We start from the raw sequence: 21,038 nt of genomic DNA on the forward strand, positions 1-21,038 counted from the left end.
GAACTAATTCTATTTTTTCTCATTTTTCTGACAGAAAAAAATCAGGTCCAGCCCTTTTAAATACATCTCTCTTGAAACAAGCTTCAAAATGCCCATTATCATTTCACATTATGATAATTATAGGATAAACAACAAACAAATGGATAGCCATAATTGAGTCTCCTGCTGGATTAGCTGTCAGAAGGACACTATAGGCGTATGTAAGGTCAAACCATGATTCACAGCAGTTTTGTAATGAATAGACAGAAGGTCTGTTGAAGTTGAATAGACTGAACACACAGTTTCCACACTTTGTCCCCTACTACTTCCTGTGCTGTGTACTTATCATTTTGTCTACTACAAGGTGGATGTATTTTTCAGCATTAAAGCAGGAGAGGATATTACGAAACCAAAGTAGAGATAGCAAAGCCTGTGACAAAAAAATATAGTACCCAAGGACGAGGAGGGTTGTACAAAAATTAGATACTAAAACTAATATTAAAGCTAGATACTCATTTGAGCAAGTATCAATACTAAAAACATTCACAATACTCAGTCTCATTCACATCTTTCCTGATAAATTTTAGAATGATCTTGAGCTGTATAAAACCACATAGACTAGTTTACTCCTATGGAATCTACCTGAATAACAGAGGGATTATAAAGCCACTTAGCAATATAAAAGAAAGTACCATAATTTCCAGATTATTGACCGCACCTGAATATAAGATGCATCAACTAACTTTAACAAAATTTTTAAATTGTTTTTAAAAAAGCCACAGGTGTCCACATCTTCAAGAATGTTTTAAAGTTTGGGCCATCAGCTTTTATGGCCTCTGAAAGCTTTTGTCGTCTTTTTGCCTTAAGTCAGTTCGTCACTCTGCCGTTGCTAAAATCTCACCATTGACTCACTGATGCCGAGCTCTCGTGCAGCAGCTTTATTTCCTTCTTCTACAGCCAGATCAATTGCCTTTAACTTAAAAGCTGCATCATTTGTATTTTCAATAAGGAAAATGTGTGCATGAAGCACAAAATAACTGTTCAAAACACAATCAAACGAGTATCTTTCTCGGCGCATAACCCCCATCTCCCTGCGCTCTACTGCACATGTCTCCTGCAAGTGCCACTGTCCTGTCTGTGTCATGTCAGTGTCTTGTAGAATTTCAGCAGATTTCAGGCTCTCACGAGGGCGGGGTTAGATGATTCAATCAGGTATGAGAGGATGTCCGGCTACTGAAGTTTAGGACGTTTCTTCTTGTCTTTTGCGCATAAGACGTATCCCCCTCACTAATGTTCATTTAGCATCATAACTTTTTTTATCACACGGTTATAAACCATATAAAACAAATGTTTTAGTGCACTGATAACATTGCTAACAAATGCTGCACCTTCAAGTTAACCCATGTTCTATGTGTTAAGCGCACAGACAGCGGCACTTTCTGCACTCAGGCTGTATGCACATTCGCTGTGTTGCCAAACCATAGACAGGATATATGAATGGACAACGTGCCAAACAAAGAATCCGTCCATATATTAGCCACATCGTTTGCTGGGTTCAAAGTGTGAAAAAAAAGTAGCATCTTATAGTCCGGAAATTACAGTACTATGATTGATGTTGAAAATGGCAATCTCTCATCTTTTTTTTTTATTGATTTTATTTTTATTTTTTTTAATGATTATTATTATCATTGTGATATGGAAACTGATATTGAGTACAGAGTCTACGTGTTTGGAAATTTTGTACTGTAACAACACAGCTATATAGCACTTAAAGGGACAGTTCGGAATTTTGGACATAGGACCTCGTTTCCTAGTGGGCCAGAGTGTTATATATATACTATATACTATATATATACTATAAAAAAAAAAAATCCATCCAGTCCTTGTATTTGCAGAGGTTGCTGGTGCTAGGTTAGCGCAAGTCAATGGCCATAGTTATCCTGCCAATAAAAACTGTCTTACCCACTCCACAAAACACCAGAAGCAAAACAGTTATAACACCAGACTGTCGATGTAAATGTCTGTGTTGATAGAATAATGTTTGAAATAAAATTAACCATTGCATGAGTTGTCGCATGTTGAGGGACTATTTTTTCATATATCAGTCCATCAAAGCCAAGCTTTCTGTCAGGAAGTACAACTCGCTGCTGCTGTTCAGACATAAATCCTTCAAATGCAAGGTTGGATTTACTTCTAAAATTATTCTATCAACACAGACATTCACATTGATAGTCTGGCGTTATAAAAGATTTGCTTCAAATGCTTTGTGGAGTGGGTAAGACTGTTTTTAGTGGCAGCATAACTATGGCCATTGACATGCACTAGCCTAGCACCAGCGACCTCTGCAAATACAAGGACTGGATGGAATATTTTAAAAACTGTCTCCACACGTCTTCAGCACTCTGGCTCACTAGGAAATGAGGTCCTATGTCCAAAATTCCAAACTGTCCCTTTAAAGCCTGTCTGTATCTGTAACAATGCACTCTCTATGGTCTCGTTTTCAAAGACGTTAGTTGAGCCTATATTCAGATTTCTCTTGTTTAAAAAAGGCACTTATTGTAGCTGTACAGGAGCACGCCTTGAGCACCAGAGCAATAGAGGCCCAGATCCACCTCAACAAACAAGTGCCATAGTGCAGAGTGTGCAAAGAGACCCCTGAGACAATCCATAAAACAGTAGGGTGCAAGATGCTATGAGGGAACACACATGCAGCGGCATAACAAAGTGGCGAGCATAGTGTACAGAAACCTGCCTGGGATTATGAATGCTCTGTTTGCACTTGCTTACACATAAAACATTGTTTAAAACAACAATAATTACTGAGAAACAGTGGAGACTTTTACAGAATCAACAATCGAAGCTCTAAACTATTACTTTAAACTGTTATCTCAGGTGAAATAAGTGATATACTTTGTTTTGAATTTTGAATGTTACAAGAATTTTCAAGAGGTGATGTCTTCTGCATTTGAGAGACACGTGATACAAATTAGCAGCTGTTTCTGATCTGTTTCAAGTTACGATGGAGAATTTTCACCTTCTGGATTCAAACAGAATGTAGAAGGGACTTAACCAGCCTGGCATCACCTAGTGTCTCCGCTCAATTTCATTTCTTTCCAACGACTAGGTCAGGAATCAGAATACACTAGACAGTTTGCAAGAACCCCGGAAGCTGTAGACCGTGCACTGGCCAATCAGCAAAGTGCTGTGAAGCCATGACTGGATCCCTTTTGTGATACAGCACAACAGTAAACAAAGCGGTCGCGATGGATATAAACAAAGCCATACATTCTGTGTTGACAGCAATTCCCAAGATCAAGGATTTAAAGCTGGAACAAAGAGAATGTTTCTTGAATTTTATCAAGGGGAAAGACGTTATTGCCCTTCTTTCTACAGGATTTGGGCAACGCACAATATACCAGTTAGCCCCGTTAGTGGCACATTACATACGTCACGACCAAATAGCAGTGATTGGTTAAATTAAAAATGTACCCACCCACCATCAAGCAAACGAATCCTAATGCTGCGAGGTCACACAGTTTCCACAAAGTGAAACTGGCTGATGAATCAAGCTAGAGGGACTGGCAGCAAAAGGCAAAGAAATCCCAGAGGCTCAAATAAGAGCTGTAGAAAGTCTGGAAGGTGAAGATCTCAGTGGTGCTTGTGGTCATTGAAGCACTCAGAGCAGTGACTGCCAAATTGGAGGAAAAACATCTGACATCTCAGTCCAGAAAAGTCACTTGTCACACTGCTGTTTTGACTTGGTTTATGGCAGTACCTTTGTAATTGCTGGGGAACTTGAAAGAAACACTGACAGTTCAAAATCTTCTCCACCTGTTGGCAAATTGAGCTCCCTGTAGATGGTAATTGTTTATCATATTTATAGCTTCTTCACCACCTGAATCTTCTCCTTTGTTGAAGAAGACATATTGTGCTTGTGTCTGCTATATACACTATATTCTAAGACCCCTTTGGATCATTCTGTGGCTCATTTTGTCACAATGCCATGGGATCTCACGTTGCTGTAAACGTCATATAAAGTTCTATGAGGTTGTCAGCCCCTCTTGGGGATCACTACAAGTCACACTGATGAGCAGCCATTGTTATTTTCATTTGCACAACGCTGCCGAAACCTATGCGTATCACTGATTAAGAAAATAAAACTGAAGAAAAAAGATGGTTACAGATCTGTGGGCGTATATGTCGGTGGTGAAAACTGAGATCAGAAATATAGCGTCTTGAAAATAAACAATTAAAATGCCTCAAACATGCACGAATCACTCCAAAAACAACTTCGAGATGGTAAATCAGAAAGGGAAACATCTATAACAAGGTTAAAAGCTCGGAAAAATAAATTTTGCATAATAGGTCTGGTCCTTTGCACGAGGCTTTCTGCACAGAGGCATGTGTTGCTTTCAGGCACCAGTGAATGCTTTTAAAGATTTACTTAAACAGCATGGGTCACAAATCTAACTAACCCTTTCACTAAAACATGAAAATACCACCGCCATTACAAAGAAGTATAGAGAAAGTCAGGAGAGCTCAGAGAGTTTATCGAATTTCAGATGTTTGACTGATGCTGTGATCCTCACCATGAGATTTTTATTCTGGTGACTTTCAAGTTTTATTTATTATTTATTTAGTTAGTACAAGGACAGTGCACAGAAAACATTAATCTCAGGGAAAATAGCTGCTCTGTGCCAGATTTAGCTACAAGCTTTCCATCTGCAGTCCTTGGGCAGGTACAAAATTAAAGAAATTTACATTAGACCAACTCTAACAACAATATTTCATCATTAACAGTGTCTCCTTAAAATAACCACAATCCAATTAATCATTAAACATTTACAACAATCAAAATTTCCATAAATGCAATCAAATGTATTATTATCTTCACTCATCAATATCCTCTAAAATGTACATTTACTAAATTCATCTGTATTTTTATCCTCTAAAATACAATTCACATTCAAGTTCACTCAGAAGTATATTTTAGTGAACTTAACTGAAACCAATCTTACCAAGAAATAAACCCAAGTTATTGCAATTAAAAATGCAGCACTCTTACTAACCTTTGTTGGATAACTTGAGTCATCAGAACATACTTTTTGTTTAACTTATTGTCAAACGCACATGGGTTTTGAAAAGAGATAAGTAAAAAGCCTTGAACAAGCACACTGACTTTTTTTTTTTAATTCTTTAAAAAAAATGTAACAAACTCTCCTGTTCCCCTTAAACACGTAATTGTTAATCCTATATTTCTTCTTCTTTTACTATATTTAAAACTTGTGTAACATATGGAGATAATTGCTTTGGAATGTTTCACAGTATGGCATTAAACCTTTCTACCTTCACAGAAACCAAACCAGACCAGGTTACAGGTCAGATCTGTGGAGAGGCGACCCCACTCACAGTCAGAATGCCTGTTTTTTATGTATTTATGAGCAATAATCGTAACTGAATAAGTAAAGTAGAGGTGTTTAATGTCATACTGTGGAACATTCCGGGCAGAGCAGTGACATATCCATAGAAACAAGAAGGTGATGGACCCTCAGCCAAAAAGTTACATACTGCACCTTTAAATATATTTGTTGGTAATAGTGAAATTATTTTGTGACTGCTTCATATGGTGGTGATGCTATTCAGTGAACCCTGCATTGTTGTGAGCTGAAAGGATCAAACCTCCTCATCAGAAGCATTGACTCTAGCCCAACATGTCAGCCTATTGTGAGATCAATCTGCATTATTGCTCTGTAATAGTGATTTTTTTCCCCATTTCTTTGATTTCTTTGCCTCAAGTGGAGGAGTTCAAATATCTAGGGGTCTCGTTCACGAGTGAGGGAAGGACGGAACATGAGATTGACAGGCGGATCGGTGCAGCTTCGGCAGTGATGCGGTCGTTGTATCGGACCGTTGTGGTGAAGAGGGAGCTGAGCCGAAAGGTGAAGCTCTCGATTTACCGGTCAGTCTTCGTTCCTACTCTCACCTCTCAGCTCTGGGTAGTGACGAAAGGACAGGATCGCGGATACAAGTGCTCGAAATGAGTTTCCTCCGCAGGGTGGCTGGGCGCTCCCTTAGAGATAGGGTGAGGAGCTCAGTCACACGGGAGGAGCTCGGAGTAGAGCCGCTGCTCCTCCACGCCGAGAGGAGCCAGTTGAGGTGGCTCGGGCATCTGTTCCGGATGCCTCCTGGGCGCCTCCCTCGGGAGGTGTTCCGGGCATGTCCCACCGGGAGGAGGCCCCGGGGAAGACCCAGGACACGCTGGAGGGACTATGTCTCTCAGCTGGCCTGGGAACGCCTCGGGGTCCCCCCGGAGGAGCTGGAGGACGTGTCTGGGGTGAAAGAAATCTGGGAGTCCCTGCTTAGGCTGCTGCCCCTGCGACCCGGCCCCGGATAAGCGGACGAAAATGGATGGATGGCATTTCTTTGATCTTTCAGATCAACCGGATCAATCAGGCTCCTATAGGAAGTAGATTGAGCTACACAATGTTATTTGACAAAGGGTTGAGTGACTAAAACTTTATTTTAATGTGGGTCCCAATCACTGCTTGTAATCATGACGGTTCTACCATTTCATAATAATGCAACTGAATATAAATTTGAACTAGATTTAAAGGTGCACTGTGAAACTTTTTTGTTCTTGAGGGTCCGTCACCTGCTTGTCTCCATGGAAATGTTATTGCTTTGTCTAGAACATTCCACAGTATAGATTGAACCTGTTTATCAAAAGGGAGTCAAGCAGGTTACAGCTCTGTGCTACATTACATTTCAGGCTACGTTTATATGATGACGGCCTGAACAGAAGACGCAAAAGTGGCATCGCATTTTCACTTTTTATTCCGTGTTTAGATGAGCATTTTCGGGAGGAAAATTGTGTGCATATGGTGACGCAAAAATTTGTGAAATTTAATTGGGTATGCATGCCAGGCGGCTCGGTGGTGATGTATGTGATGTAAACGCGTAAGCGACATGAGCAGATCTGACCAGAGTTTTATGTCTTGGACAGTGAAGACTGAAATGCTATGGTGGAATGTATTCAACTTTTACACTCTGGAGGGTGGTCTCAGGCACCGTCTAAACGAAAGGCACTTCTGATTAAATATTTTGTCATGTTTACCCGCATGCGTTCTCGTGTAAACAGGCCCTCAGATTTGTGGAGAGTCTTCCCTATTCACAGAAGGAATTATTCTATTTTTGACCAATAGAATCACCATTAATGAATAAATGCTTGATAGAAATGTTTAAAGCCATATCATGGAACATTCATGGGAATAATGTGATAGGTTAGAATGGTAGTATATGCCCCTAATGCTACGCTCTGTGCCTAGCTGCAGTGATACAGTTCATGAGATTTCATGTTAAGTAAAAAAAAAAAAAAAAGTAAAAAGGTTTGTAATAAATATTAATAAATATAAATTTAAATAAGCCTTAAAAACAGTTTAAAAAGAGTTAAATGTTTATTAAAACGTTTATTTTAGTTTATTTTTCAGTAGCATCTATCATATCTGTGATCGACTGCTTAGCCTGGGATTCTCTGATCTGGTGATTGGTAATGCCTTCGCACACCACTTGGGGATTTTGCGCTCCTTCTCTTCAATGTATTAAACTTGTGCAAGAAGGAACCAGTGAGAAATCACTCAAGTGGTTCTTTTGTTTTCAGGTGGGATTTGCCAAAAGTTTTGTGTTTGCTGTATGTACATTGTTAAAAGGATTGCTGAAATAGGAGAATGTTTATTGCTAGCAAAAAGTTTGATTACTTTGTTTTTGTATTAATAAGACCAGACGTTTTTTTGCATTGTGAGCTCGTGTCCGCCATCTTGTGTCCACACAGGCTTATGAGCCACATGTAAAATGCTGTTGTGATGATTATATTTCATTGTATTAAACTTGTGCATGAAGGAAGCAGTGAGAAATCACTCAAGTGGTTCTTTTGTTTTTCAGAGGCTCAATACAGCATACCCCTGCTACAGGAGTACAACAATAACATCTCCATGGAGACAAGCAGTTGACGGACCTGTAAGACGGACCTGTAAGTGCAAAGCTATAGACCTTGTGCAATTCCAAAACTAGACATCTGTAGCATGGCCATAATATTAGTTTTGCTCAGGAGTAGTTCACTAATACTAGTTGTTGTTCGCCTTTAATTTTTTGTCCTTCATATCTTGATAGTTGTGGATAAATTCTTCATGCAAGAATTTATAACCTTTGTGGACCTAGATCTGGAGATGGGGCGGTTTTATGAAGCTTGTGGAAAATATGCGTGACATTTCCAGATATTTTGCCATAGAAACCATTAACCGGAAGTTCAGCAAATCTACAGGGGGTACTTCATGTTGTGAAAAAGGTCTATTTCACTCTCTTGTAAATGCTTGTAAATATTTCACAGATCAACCAGAAGGACTAATGCATGTAATAACTCAGTTGTCCAAGTAGGTTGCACCACAAAAAAAAGAAAAAAATCAAAGTAAAATTCTGCACAAAGGTTATTGAGAGTGAACGTTTCCCCCTCCGAGTGGCTTGTTCAGTTCTGACAGATAAGGCCTTGACTTCCCAGTAACCTGTGGCTTGGATAAGTTGTGAAATTTTCATTTCTCAAAAATCTTTTGTCCAGTTTCTATTCAGTTTTCTTTAGAGAAGTATTTATTATTTTTATCTATCTATCTATCTATTTTTACTATCAAATCCAACTTTATGTCTAATGCACTTTAAAAACAACACAGCTGACCAAAGTGCAGAACATAACAATAATTATAAAAGAAAATAAAAATAGACACAGACTGCAAAAACAAACACACATAAAAACACACTGTACAATGTAAGTGTCAGCATTACTCTCAGAAACACTACAGAGAACAGGTGCGTTTTAAAGGTGCACTGTGTAACTTTTTGGTTGTGGGTCATTCACCTACTTGTTTCTATGGATATGTCATTGCTCTGCCAGGAATGTTCCACAGTATGAAATTAAACAGCTCTGTGTTACATGTATTGAATTACATGTGGTTTTATAGTTCAAAAATACCAAGAAAGCAGACATTCACACTGTGAGCGGGGGTCGCCTCTCCGCAGATCTGACCTGTAACTCATTTAGGTTTGGTCTCCATGAAGGTCGAAAGGTTTGATACCATAGTGCAAAACGTTCCAGACAAAGCAATAATATTGCCATGGAGAAAAGCATTTAATAATAATAATAATAATAATACATAACAATTGTATAGCGCTTTTCAAGATATTCAAAGACGCTTTACATGAGGAGACAAACAAAAGCAAACGAGACAAAAAGACAATTAATGAAAGGTAATTTTTTAAAGAGATGGTTTTCAGGGCTTTTTTTTTTTAAACATGGGGAGTGTGGATGAATCTCTGATGTGTTTGGGCAGAGAGTTCCAGAGGGTGGGGGCAGCAGCGGAGAAGGCCCTGTCCCCCCAGGTCTTATGTTTAGTCCTGGTGGAGGTTGGGGCAGACAGGAGGTTGGCGTCGGCTGATTGGAGAGCACGGGTGGGGGTGTGCTGGTGGTGGTGTAGGAGCTCAGAGAGGCAGGTGGGGGGCCAGGTTATGGAGGGACTTGTACACATTGGTGAGGTGTTTGAATTGGATGCGCTGGGGGATGGGGAACCAGTGGAGATCTCTCAGGACAGGGACGATATATTCACAGGAGGAGGTGTGGATGAGGAGGCGAGCAGCAGAGTTCTGGATGTATTGGAGTCTGTTAAGGAGTTTGGAGGGTGAACCGTAGAGCAGACGATTGCAGTAGTCGTGGCAGGAGGTGACAAAGGTGTGGATGAGGGTTTCAGCAGACTGAGAGACTGAGGGGAAAGGCATTTGACGGACCCTCCACCAGAATAGTTATGCAATGCACCTTTAAGAGCTGATTTAAAAACAGCAAGTGCCTGAGCCTGTCAAAGGGGCTGGAGCAGTGGTGTTCACAGTTTCAGACTTGCAACAGAAAAAGAGCGTTTTCTCTTCGATTTTGAGACCACTAACAAGGAGTGATCTGCTGACCTGAGAGAGCGTGCAGGAGTGTGGGGCTGGAGCAGGTCAGACAAATCGTGCAGGGCAAGACCATGGAGAGGTTTAAGAACAAATAAAACGATTTTAAAATCAATTCAATAAGAGACAGCGAGCCAGTGCATGGATATTTAAAAGGACTCGTCTCCTTGTGATCTTGTCTCCTTGTGCCAGTCAAGAGAGCTGCATTTGTATTCTGGACAAGTTGCTAGTATTTTTAAAGGTGCATTGCGCAACCTTTCTGGTGGTGGGTCCATCACCTACTTGTCTCCATGGTTATTGCTTTGTCTAGAATGTTCCAAAGTAGAGATTAAACCTATATATCTCAAGGCAGACAAGAATTGTTTTCCTCCTGCCACAAATTGATATGATTTGTCACAGTTGGACTTTCATGCAAGGTAATAATAAAAAGCACACTTCAAAATCTAGTAAACATGGCGTACTGACCACAAAATAATGATCTTGACCCCCCATCCCGATTCTCTGACCTCTTCCGTATTGTAAAATGAAGAGGTGTTCTGCCCATGGTCAAGTGGTAAAAACAGCAGCACATCTGCCCGGAGTGGCTGGCCTCAGTGTCACGAATTTGATTCCTAGTCTGATAATTTGCTGAATGTTGTTTCTGTCTAAAAAAGCCTATGGGCGGAAAAAAAAAAAAGGGTTTAAAAAGGAAATAAGAAATAAAACTGAATAGAGTTCATCAGTGCAAACTACTGAATGTGTATGAGATTTTGCATTGAGAATTGGTCTTATAAAGGCGCATTGTGTAATGGTTTTCTGGGGGAACAACCCTTATTTTAACATACAGCCACTCCAACAGACCTCCACCCCGACATTCTGTCATTCGGTCATGCCCCCATTTCAACACCTTTTGATGCCATCATTCCGACACCTTTTATGCCGCCATTCTGACAACCTACTCTTAGTTTGTACCATCGCCTTTTTTCCTTGTACACACCACATGGACCGTGTCTTCTCGTGTACAATGCATGGGCCATGTCTCTAAACCAGAACTAAAACCAGGACTAAACCAGGACTAAAATCAGGTCTAAACCAGGTCTCAACCAGGTCTAAACTAGAATTAAACCAGGACTAAACCAGAACTAAAACCAGGACTAAAACCAGGTCTAAATCAGGACTAAAATCAGGTCTAAACCAGGCCTAAATCAGGTCTGAATCAGGTCTAAACCAGGTCTAAATCAGGTCTAAACCAGGTCTAAATCAGGACTAAACTCAGGTCTAAACCAGGTATAAAATCTGGTATAAAATCAGGTCTAAACCAGGTCTAAACCAGGACTCAAACAGGATTTAACCAGGACTAAAACACGCCTCAAGAACCGCATCTGCTATTCCACCAGTCTGTGAAAATATTGTCCCGAAAAGAGCGCCACTGCAACTTAATAATTACCTTGTGTCTCTAAATGGCAGAATGTTGAAAAAAAAAGCTAATGTGCCGCCAGTCCAACCAAGGAAAAAAAAATATGTCAGAGTACAGGGACGTTTAATAAAAAATGGAAATGCTGTCACGCCGACATTGACGTCTAAATATTGGTATGTCGGAATGTAACCATGTTTCTAATGGAGCGTCCATCAAATGCTTTTCTCCATGGAAATGTTATTGCTTTGTCTGGAATGTTTCTCAGTCTGGTATTAAACTTTTCTATCTTCATCAAGACTAAGTTATAGGTTAGATCTGTGGAGAGGCTGTCCAAAGTCAGTCAGAATGCCTTTTTTTTTTTTTTTTTTAGGTATTTTTGAGCTATAAAACCACCAGTAATTGAATAAATAAAAAGCAGAGATGTTTAATGTCATACTGGGGAACATTTAAAGGTTGTATAGAGGATTTTCCAAGGAACGAGAAATCCAGCGACTGTTTGTCCTTTTTCAAATGTTGCGCATGCGTGAAACCACCCCCCCTCCCCTACAGCTCCCTACGTAGAAACGCCTCCTCCCGCCTCCTCCTTACGCCAGAGACAGGTTTGTTTACAGCCGGTGTGCTGCACATGACTTGTAAACAACTAACTACAGTGTTGGTTAGGCAAGACGGAGAAGTGAGGAGCGGGGGGAGCGGGTGTGCGGACATTTCGTTCGCGGACGAGAAGTGAGGAGCAGGGAGAAGAGCGGAGCAGGGAGCAGGGAGAGGAGAGAGGAGAGGAGAGAGGAGAGGGGAGCGGTGCGCGGAGATTCCGTGCCCGGAAGAAGTGAGGAGCAGGGGAAGAGCGGAAAGGGGAGCGGGGAGAGGAGCAGGAAAGGGGTGCAGAGAAAGGTGCGCGGAGATTCCGTGCGAATGAACTAGCTACAACACGCAGCAGCAAGCGGACTCTTTCTTTGCCTTGAAAATTACGTTTTCAGACATAGGATATCGCTTTCGTGTCCTGAAAAACATTTGACTAGCTCTTGGAAATAAAGTACGTTTTCATAATAAGCAGAAGTGACCTGTCCAGGAGTAATTTGGCGACCAATGCGTCAGTCTTTAGACCCTGCGTCTGCTTCAGTTGCGCCATCGCTGGAATGAATCTTCAAGAATCACCTTAGTTTGGCTTCGCTGCTTTTCCCCTTGTCTTCTTCTTTCAGCGACCTCAAAAACGGACTTTCTTTTGCGGCGAACTGCTCCTGGATTCTTGTCTGCCATTGCAACAAACTTTGTGCTAACTGCGAGGAAGATATACAGCGTCTGTGCGTCTTGCGTCTGTGGACTGCGTGACAGGCGTACGTAAACCACGTACCGGCGGCGCGCAGGCAAGTCAGTTACGCTAGAAACGTAGGGAGTTTGATTGACAGCCTGTCAGCTAACAGATAACGAGGCAGTGTCGTTATCTATTGGCAAATGTTTAGCCCCACCACATCCAGAGTTGATGAATTTTATTTCTTTTTTTTTGTCATCATAATTACAAGGCTACTGCACCTCTATAATGCTATCATTGACAACTTGAAACAAACAAACAAAAAAAAAAAATCCTCCATACAACCTTTAAGGCAGAGCAATCATACAGTATATCCATAGATACAAGCAGGTGACGCACACAGTTACACAATGCAGATAAAACCTTCAGTATTATTGTATTTTCTATTTTAGTACTGTATTTTATTCATGTGGAGTTATGATCAAGATTTTCTGTAAAATGATGTGTCCATAAACTACAAAGTCTAATGCTGCATGCACCAGTATCAGTGTAGACCTTGTAGGCGAGTGAAGACTGACCTGCCTTCTGTCGAGAGCGATGGCAGTCAGGGTGAGCGTGGACACATGCAGAGAGCAATACTGCACGAATCGACTGATATGGCACATGGCTCTTCCGAAAACCCAGGTGCTGTACACAAAGCGTACCTAAAGGAGATAGAAAAACAACCATGTTATGCAACAAGCTGGTTTTCAGATACAACATTCTATAGGCCAATGTTATGTCAAGGTGCGCTGTATAACTTTTCTGGTGTATATTTTACTCATTTATTTTGTTACAGCGCTACAGTTTTTTTGTTTGTTTAGAAAAAGGAAACTCATTTATGCAACACTTTTGACATTTTCACAGTTTTGATGATGCATGTTTCATATGAACTTTGCACAAGAAGTGGTTTAACAAAGACTTTTACTATCACAGCCGTCATTTAGCCATTATTTTTTATTGAGCTGTATCAAATCAATTTGAAATATATCATAACGAATCAAAAGCTCACTGTATCGAGTTATGTACAGTACTGGCAACTTCTTAATGATATCCAGCCCTAATGAGGATGCTATTTCTTTGTATGGAATCTGTCACAGTATAGCACTAAACCTTTCTCTCATCAACAGGTCAAGTTATAGGTCAGATCTATGGAGAGACAGCCTCACCCCCTGTCAGAATGCATGTTTTTCTAGGTATTTTTTAAAGAAAAAAAAGAAAAAACACCTCTAATTAAATAAATGTAAGGTAAAGCTGTTCAATGTCATACTGTGAAACATAGGTAAAGTAATGACATGTCCATAGATTCAGACCCTCCACCAGAAAAGTTTCATAATAGATGGGGGCAGCTAAATTTTGTATTGTTGTTTGTTGTAATAGAGTGAGTCCTTGGGTCTAGTCTAGTTTCATATAATTAATAGAGGAGTCTGTTTCCTGCCCCCCATCTGGGAGTATGACATTGCTTTGTAGTATCTGAAAGTCACCTGTATAAAGAAAAAAATCCTGTAAAGACTGTGTTAAGCTGTTCTCCAAACAACATCGCTACAATACGTTCTGCAGTAGCCCAGGTTTAGATCATAAAGAAGACACAGCAACCTTGTTTGTTCTCTAGACTTCTACAGGATCTACAAGGATACAGATCTACAAGAGAAATCTGGACACAGCAGCTCACAAGACACAATACAGTATAACAACGAAGAGCAAAAATATAAATGGTAATAATAAATATCAATAAAAGTAGCAAAACTAAAAAGAGACTGGTGTCAAATAAGGCATAATTACACATATATATATATATAACCGAAATATTGTGAAATTGTATTGTTAAGTCTCATATATCGAATCACAAGTTCCTTTGCTGAAATGATTTTTTTTTATAGTAGCAACAGCTTATAAGCATTGGGAACTACATATGATTCATTTCAGCGCAGACAACATGAAGAAATATGTTTTTACTTGAATTTTTAGGATTATGACAGAAATAATTCGCACCAAAATCTTGTCAGGGTATTTTAAATGCCAAAAAGTGTCCTATTTACAATTATATCAGCCTCTCCAAAATATCGCAATAAATATCGTATGTATCATGATAATATCGTATTGAGAGATTTGGATATCGTTACATCCCAAGTAAAAATACAAGTGCAAATAAAATATAGAAATATAGCAATACAAATACATTTCTCAGCTATATGCAAGAGGTCATAAAGAGGAAATAATGATTGACAATACATAGAGTTATTTGTTACATAAGGGTCAGTTACATTTTTTATGGAATAGGATATGAATGTGTAGTCGAGGGTCTCTACAATAGAAGTGAACCTGGTTTTGATCATAAAGTGGAAAGAAAACAACTGTCAAAGACTGGACTGTATATATATGTGGACATAGATAACCTGCTAAAATAGCCAAAAAGGAAGTGAACATGGGAGCGCTTCTGGCTCCATAGACCCTGTTTCCAATTCACTTCATTTTTTATTTATTTATTTTTTTCAATATCAAAGTAAAAATACATGAAAAGACAAAAATGTATAAATAGAAATGAACCAATAATTTAAATAAAATGAAGAGAGCGAAAAACATAAATGTCGTTCCTCTCTTTGTAACTTACAGAAGCCGGGAGGGCTCATAACAAACGCAAACGCCGCAACAAATACAATTGTGACAACAAAACAAAAAGCCACAACAAACCAAAAAAAGGCACAATGGAAGTGAATGCGGGACTCTATTTTAATACAAACGCCACAACAAATACAAACAACACAGCATAAATGCAAACACTACAGCAAAGCAAAAAGCCACAACGGAAGTGACCGCGAGACTCAATTTTCCGACTGACCAAGTGAAGCGTTAAAGGATCAAGCGAGAAGTGAATGGGAAAAGCTGAAGAAGAACAAGAATGTGAAAAGTAAATGAAAGTTGAAGTGAACAAAGTCGGAAATGTAAGTAAAAGTAATTTATTGTTTTGTGGCCAGGATCGATGTCCATACTATCTGACCATCGCTTGGTCCGACGGAAAATAGAGTCCCGCTGTCACTTTCGTTGTGGCTTTTTGTTGTGTGGTGGCATTTGCATTTGTGTTGTCATGTTTGTATTTTTTGCGGCGTTTGCATTTGTTATGAGCCCTCCCGGCTTACGTAGTAACTGCTTCAGTGAGCCTCATCATTTGGGTCTTTACATGTTTGTATTAACTCACTGTGCTTTTGCTTTTTCTGGTACAGTCTATGGTTTATATAAAGAAGAAATCTGTGGGGATTGAATAAAGAGATGTTTTCCCAGGCAGCATCTCTACAAAGCTCTGAAGTGAACCAGGTTGAGATCCTTGTGGCTTGAACCAATCTCATTTTTCTGATGTAGATTTCAGAAGGATTTGGGTGCAACAAGGGACGACCAAAGCTGATCCCAGTGGAAAGGATTTAGGCAGTAACAGCATGCGGTAATGAGTTTTAGAAACCTGATAGTGTTTTTGTGTTCATATCATGTCGAAGTGTTCAACAGATATTTTCATCAGAATCCAATTTTGTGATTTCACGTTTTTTTTTTTTTTATAAACAAAACCACAAACAGAAATGAGATGCTGCCATTGTTGCCTTCATTTAGTACAGAAATTAAAGGTGCACTGTATAAATTTTCTGGTACAGGTCCAGAAATTGTATCCATGTCCATGGAGATATGCCATAGAGATTGCTATTCTTTCTTTCTTTTTTTTTTTTTTTCTGAAAAACACACATTCTAAACAAGGGCCCACCTCTCCACAGATCGGACCTGTAAATGGAAATCCAGGCAAAGCAACAACATCTCTCTGGTGGTAGACCATCCACCTGGAAAGTTACACAGTGCACCTTTAACCAAATAGTCTTTGTATGAGTAATGTTGATTGTGTTTAGTTACACAACTGGCCTATACTTTCATATTATTCAAATTAATTCATAATCTTTACTTTGAAATGGAACAAAGGAACAGAGGTGACTGAATCTGTACAATTAGACCATAAAGCTGACAAAAGAAAAAAAAAAAAAAACACTCATAATGGAAGAAAATGGGATGAGGTAAGACTCATTTTAATCCACTTCAGTGTTAGAAAAGACTTTTAAAGGGCCCATATTATGCTGTTTTCTGGCGTGTTATAATCTTGTTTTCTCACCAAAAACCTGTGAAGAGTTTTGTTTTGCTTCATACATGTTTAACACACAAAATCCTGCATATTTCACCAAAGTTCTTCTCTCAAACACTCTGTTCCACCTTGTGATGTCATGTGGTAATACAGGAAGTGCTCCACTGTGTTTTAAAACTCTATACGCCTTCACTAGAATCATTACCATTATCATGATTATTACAATTAAGAGTGGAAGGGTGAAAACTTTAGTTTACAGGGCCCACAGTACACTATTTTCTGAGCTATTTTGTTTCCTCATAGCCTGATTCATCAGCCGGTTTCACTTCGTGGAAACTGTCTGACCTTGCAGCATTAGAATTTGTTTGCTCATGGTAGGTGGGTACTTTTTTTATTTAACCAATCGTTGCTATTTGATAATGACATATGTAATGTGACGCTAACAGGGGCTAACTGGTATATTAAGCTTTTCCCAAATCCCGTATGAAGAAGGGCAATAAGGTCTTTTCTATTTATAAAATTCAACAAACATTCTCTTTGTTCCGGCTTTAAATCCTTGATCTCGGGAATTGTTGCCATCACCGAATGTATGACTCTTCGCTGATTGGCTGGTGCCCGGACTCACACATCCGGGGTTCTTGCAAATTGTCTAGTGTATTCTGATTCCTGACCTAGTCTCTGGAGAGAAATGAAATTGAGCGGAGGCACTAGGTGGCGCCAGCCTGGCTTGTTTCTTCATCCCAAAAATGACTGGAGTTGTGTTTTTGTTTTCACTCACAAACCCTGCATATTTCGACTGACTTTTTCTCTCACACAATGGTCCACTTTTCCAATATGCTTTCACTAGAATTATTTGGATAATTTGAGCCCTGGAATTGCCAATCTCTACTGAACAAAAGGTACAGAGTAGCTGTTGAAAACTACCAGTACATGACATCACGAGGTTGAACAGAGCATTTTGAGCTTTGGAGATGACAGACTAATAATAAAGGATTACTCAAACATGTGTGAATGAAACAAAACACAGCTCCAAGTATGTTTTTGAGGAGGTAACAACATTATAACATGATGGATTGAACCTCAAGACTCAATTTTGTGTAATATATCACTCTATGGAACAACCCAATCTGTAGCAACGGTGTGAGAATGATGCACCTTCAATCAATCAATAAAATATTTGGATTTTACTTTAGAAACCCAAAAGCATATGCCTCAAAGCCTCCTCCATCCACTGCAGAATGTGGCTCTGTTCTTTGAAGGTGCAGATTCACCCATCAGATAAATGAGGACTCATTGGCAAACACGCTGGAGTCGTGTGTAAACAGTTTAAACCCTGCCGAGCTTTTCCTTATTAAAGGGGCACTGAGTTCTTTTTATAATTGGAGCCAACTCATTTTGGACCGTGATATGTTGGTGACGTAAGTACAGATGATAAACCCTAACCCTAACACTGAAATGAATTTATGCCTGACACTATAGTCCAAGAGCAAAATTAAACCACAAAAAATATTCTAAATCTAAAATATTGTTAAAAAACCATGAGGTATATTGAATAAGTAGAAGAATGGAACACTTTAGTACTTAGTTTGCACCTGTAATGAGTCACTGAAGTTGTTAATTCTGCCAGGAAAAAAAAACAAACATATTTCCCAGTAGGGCAAAAAAAAAAGAAACCTATATTGAACAATAATTTAGTATAGTAATTATCATGACAGCAGGTCTATTGTGTTGTTTCTCTGGCACAAAATAAGCAAGCTGTTAACTAAACGAAATATTTTTTGGTATTTGAATAAATGAAAGATTTTGGAGTTTATACTATACTGGGGAATTATTCAGATAAAACACTACAACACTGAGACAAGCAGGTGACAGACCCCAGGAAACTTAAAGATGAGCTGTGCAACTTTTCTAGTCTGCTTGTCTTCGTAGAGATGTTCCACAGTTGGGCACTAAACATATCCATCTCCAAAAAGATAAGGGACACCACCAGGCCAAGTTACAGGTCAGATCTGTGGACAGGCGAGCCCACTCACTGTGTGAATGCACGCTTTTTCAGGTGTTTCTGAGCAATAAAAACACTGATAATTAAATATATGCAACATAGATGACATTGGTGCCATATTGTGGAACATTCAAGCAAGTGACAGACCCCTCAATAGAAAACTTACACCTTTAAGCACATGTCTAGACTGGACAGGACATCTAAATAACCCAAGAGATCGGATTGGATTTATATGTTGAAGGAAAATGAATTGAGAGATAAGAAAACAAGCAGAGCAGAGAGGAATCTGGAAATCAAGGTTAATCGACAAATTATAAGAAACATTATGGCAAGTATAAGCAGAAGGGTGGAAACTTGACTTTAAAGGGCTTATATTATGCTATTTTCTGAGCTATTTTGTATCCTCATAGCCTGATTCATCAGCTGGTTTCACTTCATGGAAACCTTCTGACCTTGCAGCATTAGAATTCGTTCGTTCAACGGTAGGCGGGTACTTGTTTTTATTTAACCAATCGCTGCTATTTGGTCGTTATGTATGTAATGTGTTACTAACGGGCTAACTGGTATAGTAAGCTTTTCCAAATCCCGTAGGAAGAAGGGCAGTAATGTCTTTCCCCTTGATAAAATTCACCAAACAGTCTCTTTGTTCCAGCTTTAAATCCTCGCTCTCAGAAATCATTGTCAACACAGAATGTATGACTCTTCCCTGATTGGCTGGTGCCCAAACTCGCACTTTTGGGGTTCTTGCAAACCGTCCAGTGTATTCTGATTCATGACCTACTCGCTGGAGAGAAATTAAATTGAGTGGAGGCACTAGGTGGTGCCAGCCTGGCTTGTTTCCTCATCCCAAAAATGACTGGAGTTGTGTTTTGTTTTCACTCACAAACCCTGCATATTTAGACTGACTTTTTCTCACACACTGGTCCACTTTTCCAATACATTTTCACTAGAATTATTTGGATAATTTCAACCCTGGAACTGCCCATCTCTACTGAACAAAAGGTAAAAGGTGTAGTTGTTAACTTGAAAACTACTACTACATGACATCACAAGGTGGAATGGAGCATTTTGAGCTTTGGAGATGTAGACAGACTAATGATAAAGGCTTGCTCAAACGAAATGAGTGAAACAAAACACAACTCCAGTTCTGTTTTTCAAGAGGTAACAACATTTTGACATGACTTAAAGCTCACAAGAGTAAATTTTGCGTAATATAGGACTTTTAAATATAGTGTAATATCATTCACATGCGTAAAAAGCGTACCAACTATATCAAGGCTGAAACAAAAGAAGGCTCAGAGAGAGAGAGAGAGAGATAGAATAGGCCTGTGTAAATTGTTCTCCAAAGTTGTGCGGCGCCTATCCATGACTCATATATGTGCAAAGCTTATAAGATCTTACCAGAGTGAAGGGGGTGTTGAGCACCGTGATAAAAATATCCGCTATGGCCAGGTTCATTATGAAGAGACTGGTGGAGGATTGCGCGCGCTTGTTTTTGACCACCACATGGCACACGAGCGTATTCCCAAACAGCGAAATGACGATAATGAGGGAGTACGCGGCCACGAGAAGCGCTTTGACGCACCCCCCCTGAGACTCCCCGCCGCGCGTCCTGCTTGAGGCCAGAGTGCGCCAGTCTTCCAACAAATCCTCATCCAAGTCCAGCAAGAAAAAGCCTGAAGTGCGGTTATGCGCGTGCACAGAAGACGCGTTTAACAGGTTCTCTGGGTAAGAAAATATCCGGTCTTCCAAAAGTGAGTTGTTTTTAAGTGCGCTCCCTCCTGTCCCAAGCCAAAAGAGCGTAAGTAGGCCTATTCCAAGACCCTTCGAAGTCATTTTAACCCCTCTCACGTTGCGTAATGGTGATTCGTTGTGCCGCCAGCTCTGTTCGGTCTTCAGTCACCGACTAGAGCAACAAGTTGGAGAGATGCTGCTGCCACTCCGCCGCGTGACAGATGTTTGATGCGCGCGCTCAGCGGCTATGGAAAAGGTAGGAGAGTGAGGGAGGAAAGCGGCGAAGGAGCTACCCCATTGGTTCAATAGATCGGCTCCTTTACAGCAGCAGAATAAGTGAGTAAGTAATAATTACGCACAGAAACACCACGCGCTCGTTGGCCGTGATTTTCTCAAATCATTCGGCTCCTGCTCCCTTTCAGCGGGCTAAGCACCTGCATCCTAATAAGGCTTTTAGAGATAGTATAATAGTGATAATACATCTTTATTTATTAAGTACTTTTAAAAACAAGATTTAAAAAGTTCTACAAGAAGAAAAGAAAAA

At 39.8% G+C, this 21,038-nt stretch overlaps 1 protein-coding gene across 1 annotated transcript in view; it reads right to left on the reverse strand.

Annotated features, from left to right (window-relative positions):
• gpr83 (G protein-coupled receptor 83) overlaps window positions 1-20,596 on the reverse strand; it is a 45,405-nt gene extending 24,809 nt beyond the window's left edge. The window contains exons 1-2 of the mRNA XM_055158491.1: window positions 20,162-20,596; window positions 13,184-13,309 (exon numbers count right to left, since the gene is read on the reverse strand). Coding sequence (XP_055014466.1) covers window positions 13,184-13,309; window positions 20,162-20,596 — 561 coding nt within the window. The remainder of the gene's footprint in view (window positions 1-13,183; window positions 13,310-20,161) is intronic.
• Window positions 20,597-21,038: the final 442 nt, after the last annotated feature.

This window comes from Boleophthalmus pectinirostris, unplaced genomic scaffold (genome assembly GCF_026225935.1).
Source record: "Boleophthalmus pectinirostris isolate CB_2022bp ecotype Guang Dong unplaced genomic scaffold, ASM2622593v1 HiC_scaffold_22, whole genome shotgun sequence".
In the NCBI taxonomy this organism is placed as follows: Eukaryota; Metazoa; Chordata; class Actinopteri; order Gobiiformes; family Gobiidae; genus Boleophthalmus; species Boleophthalmus pectinirostris.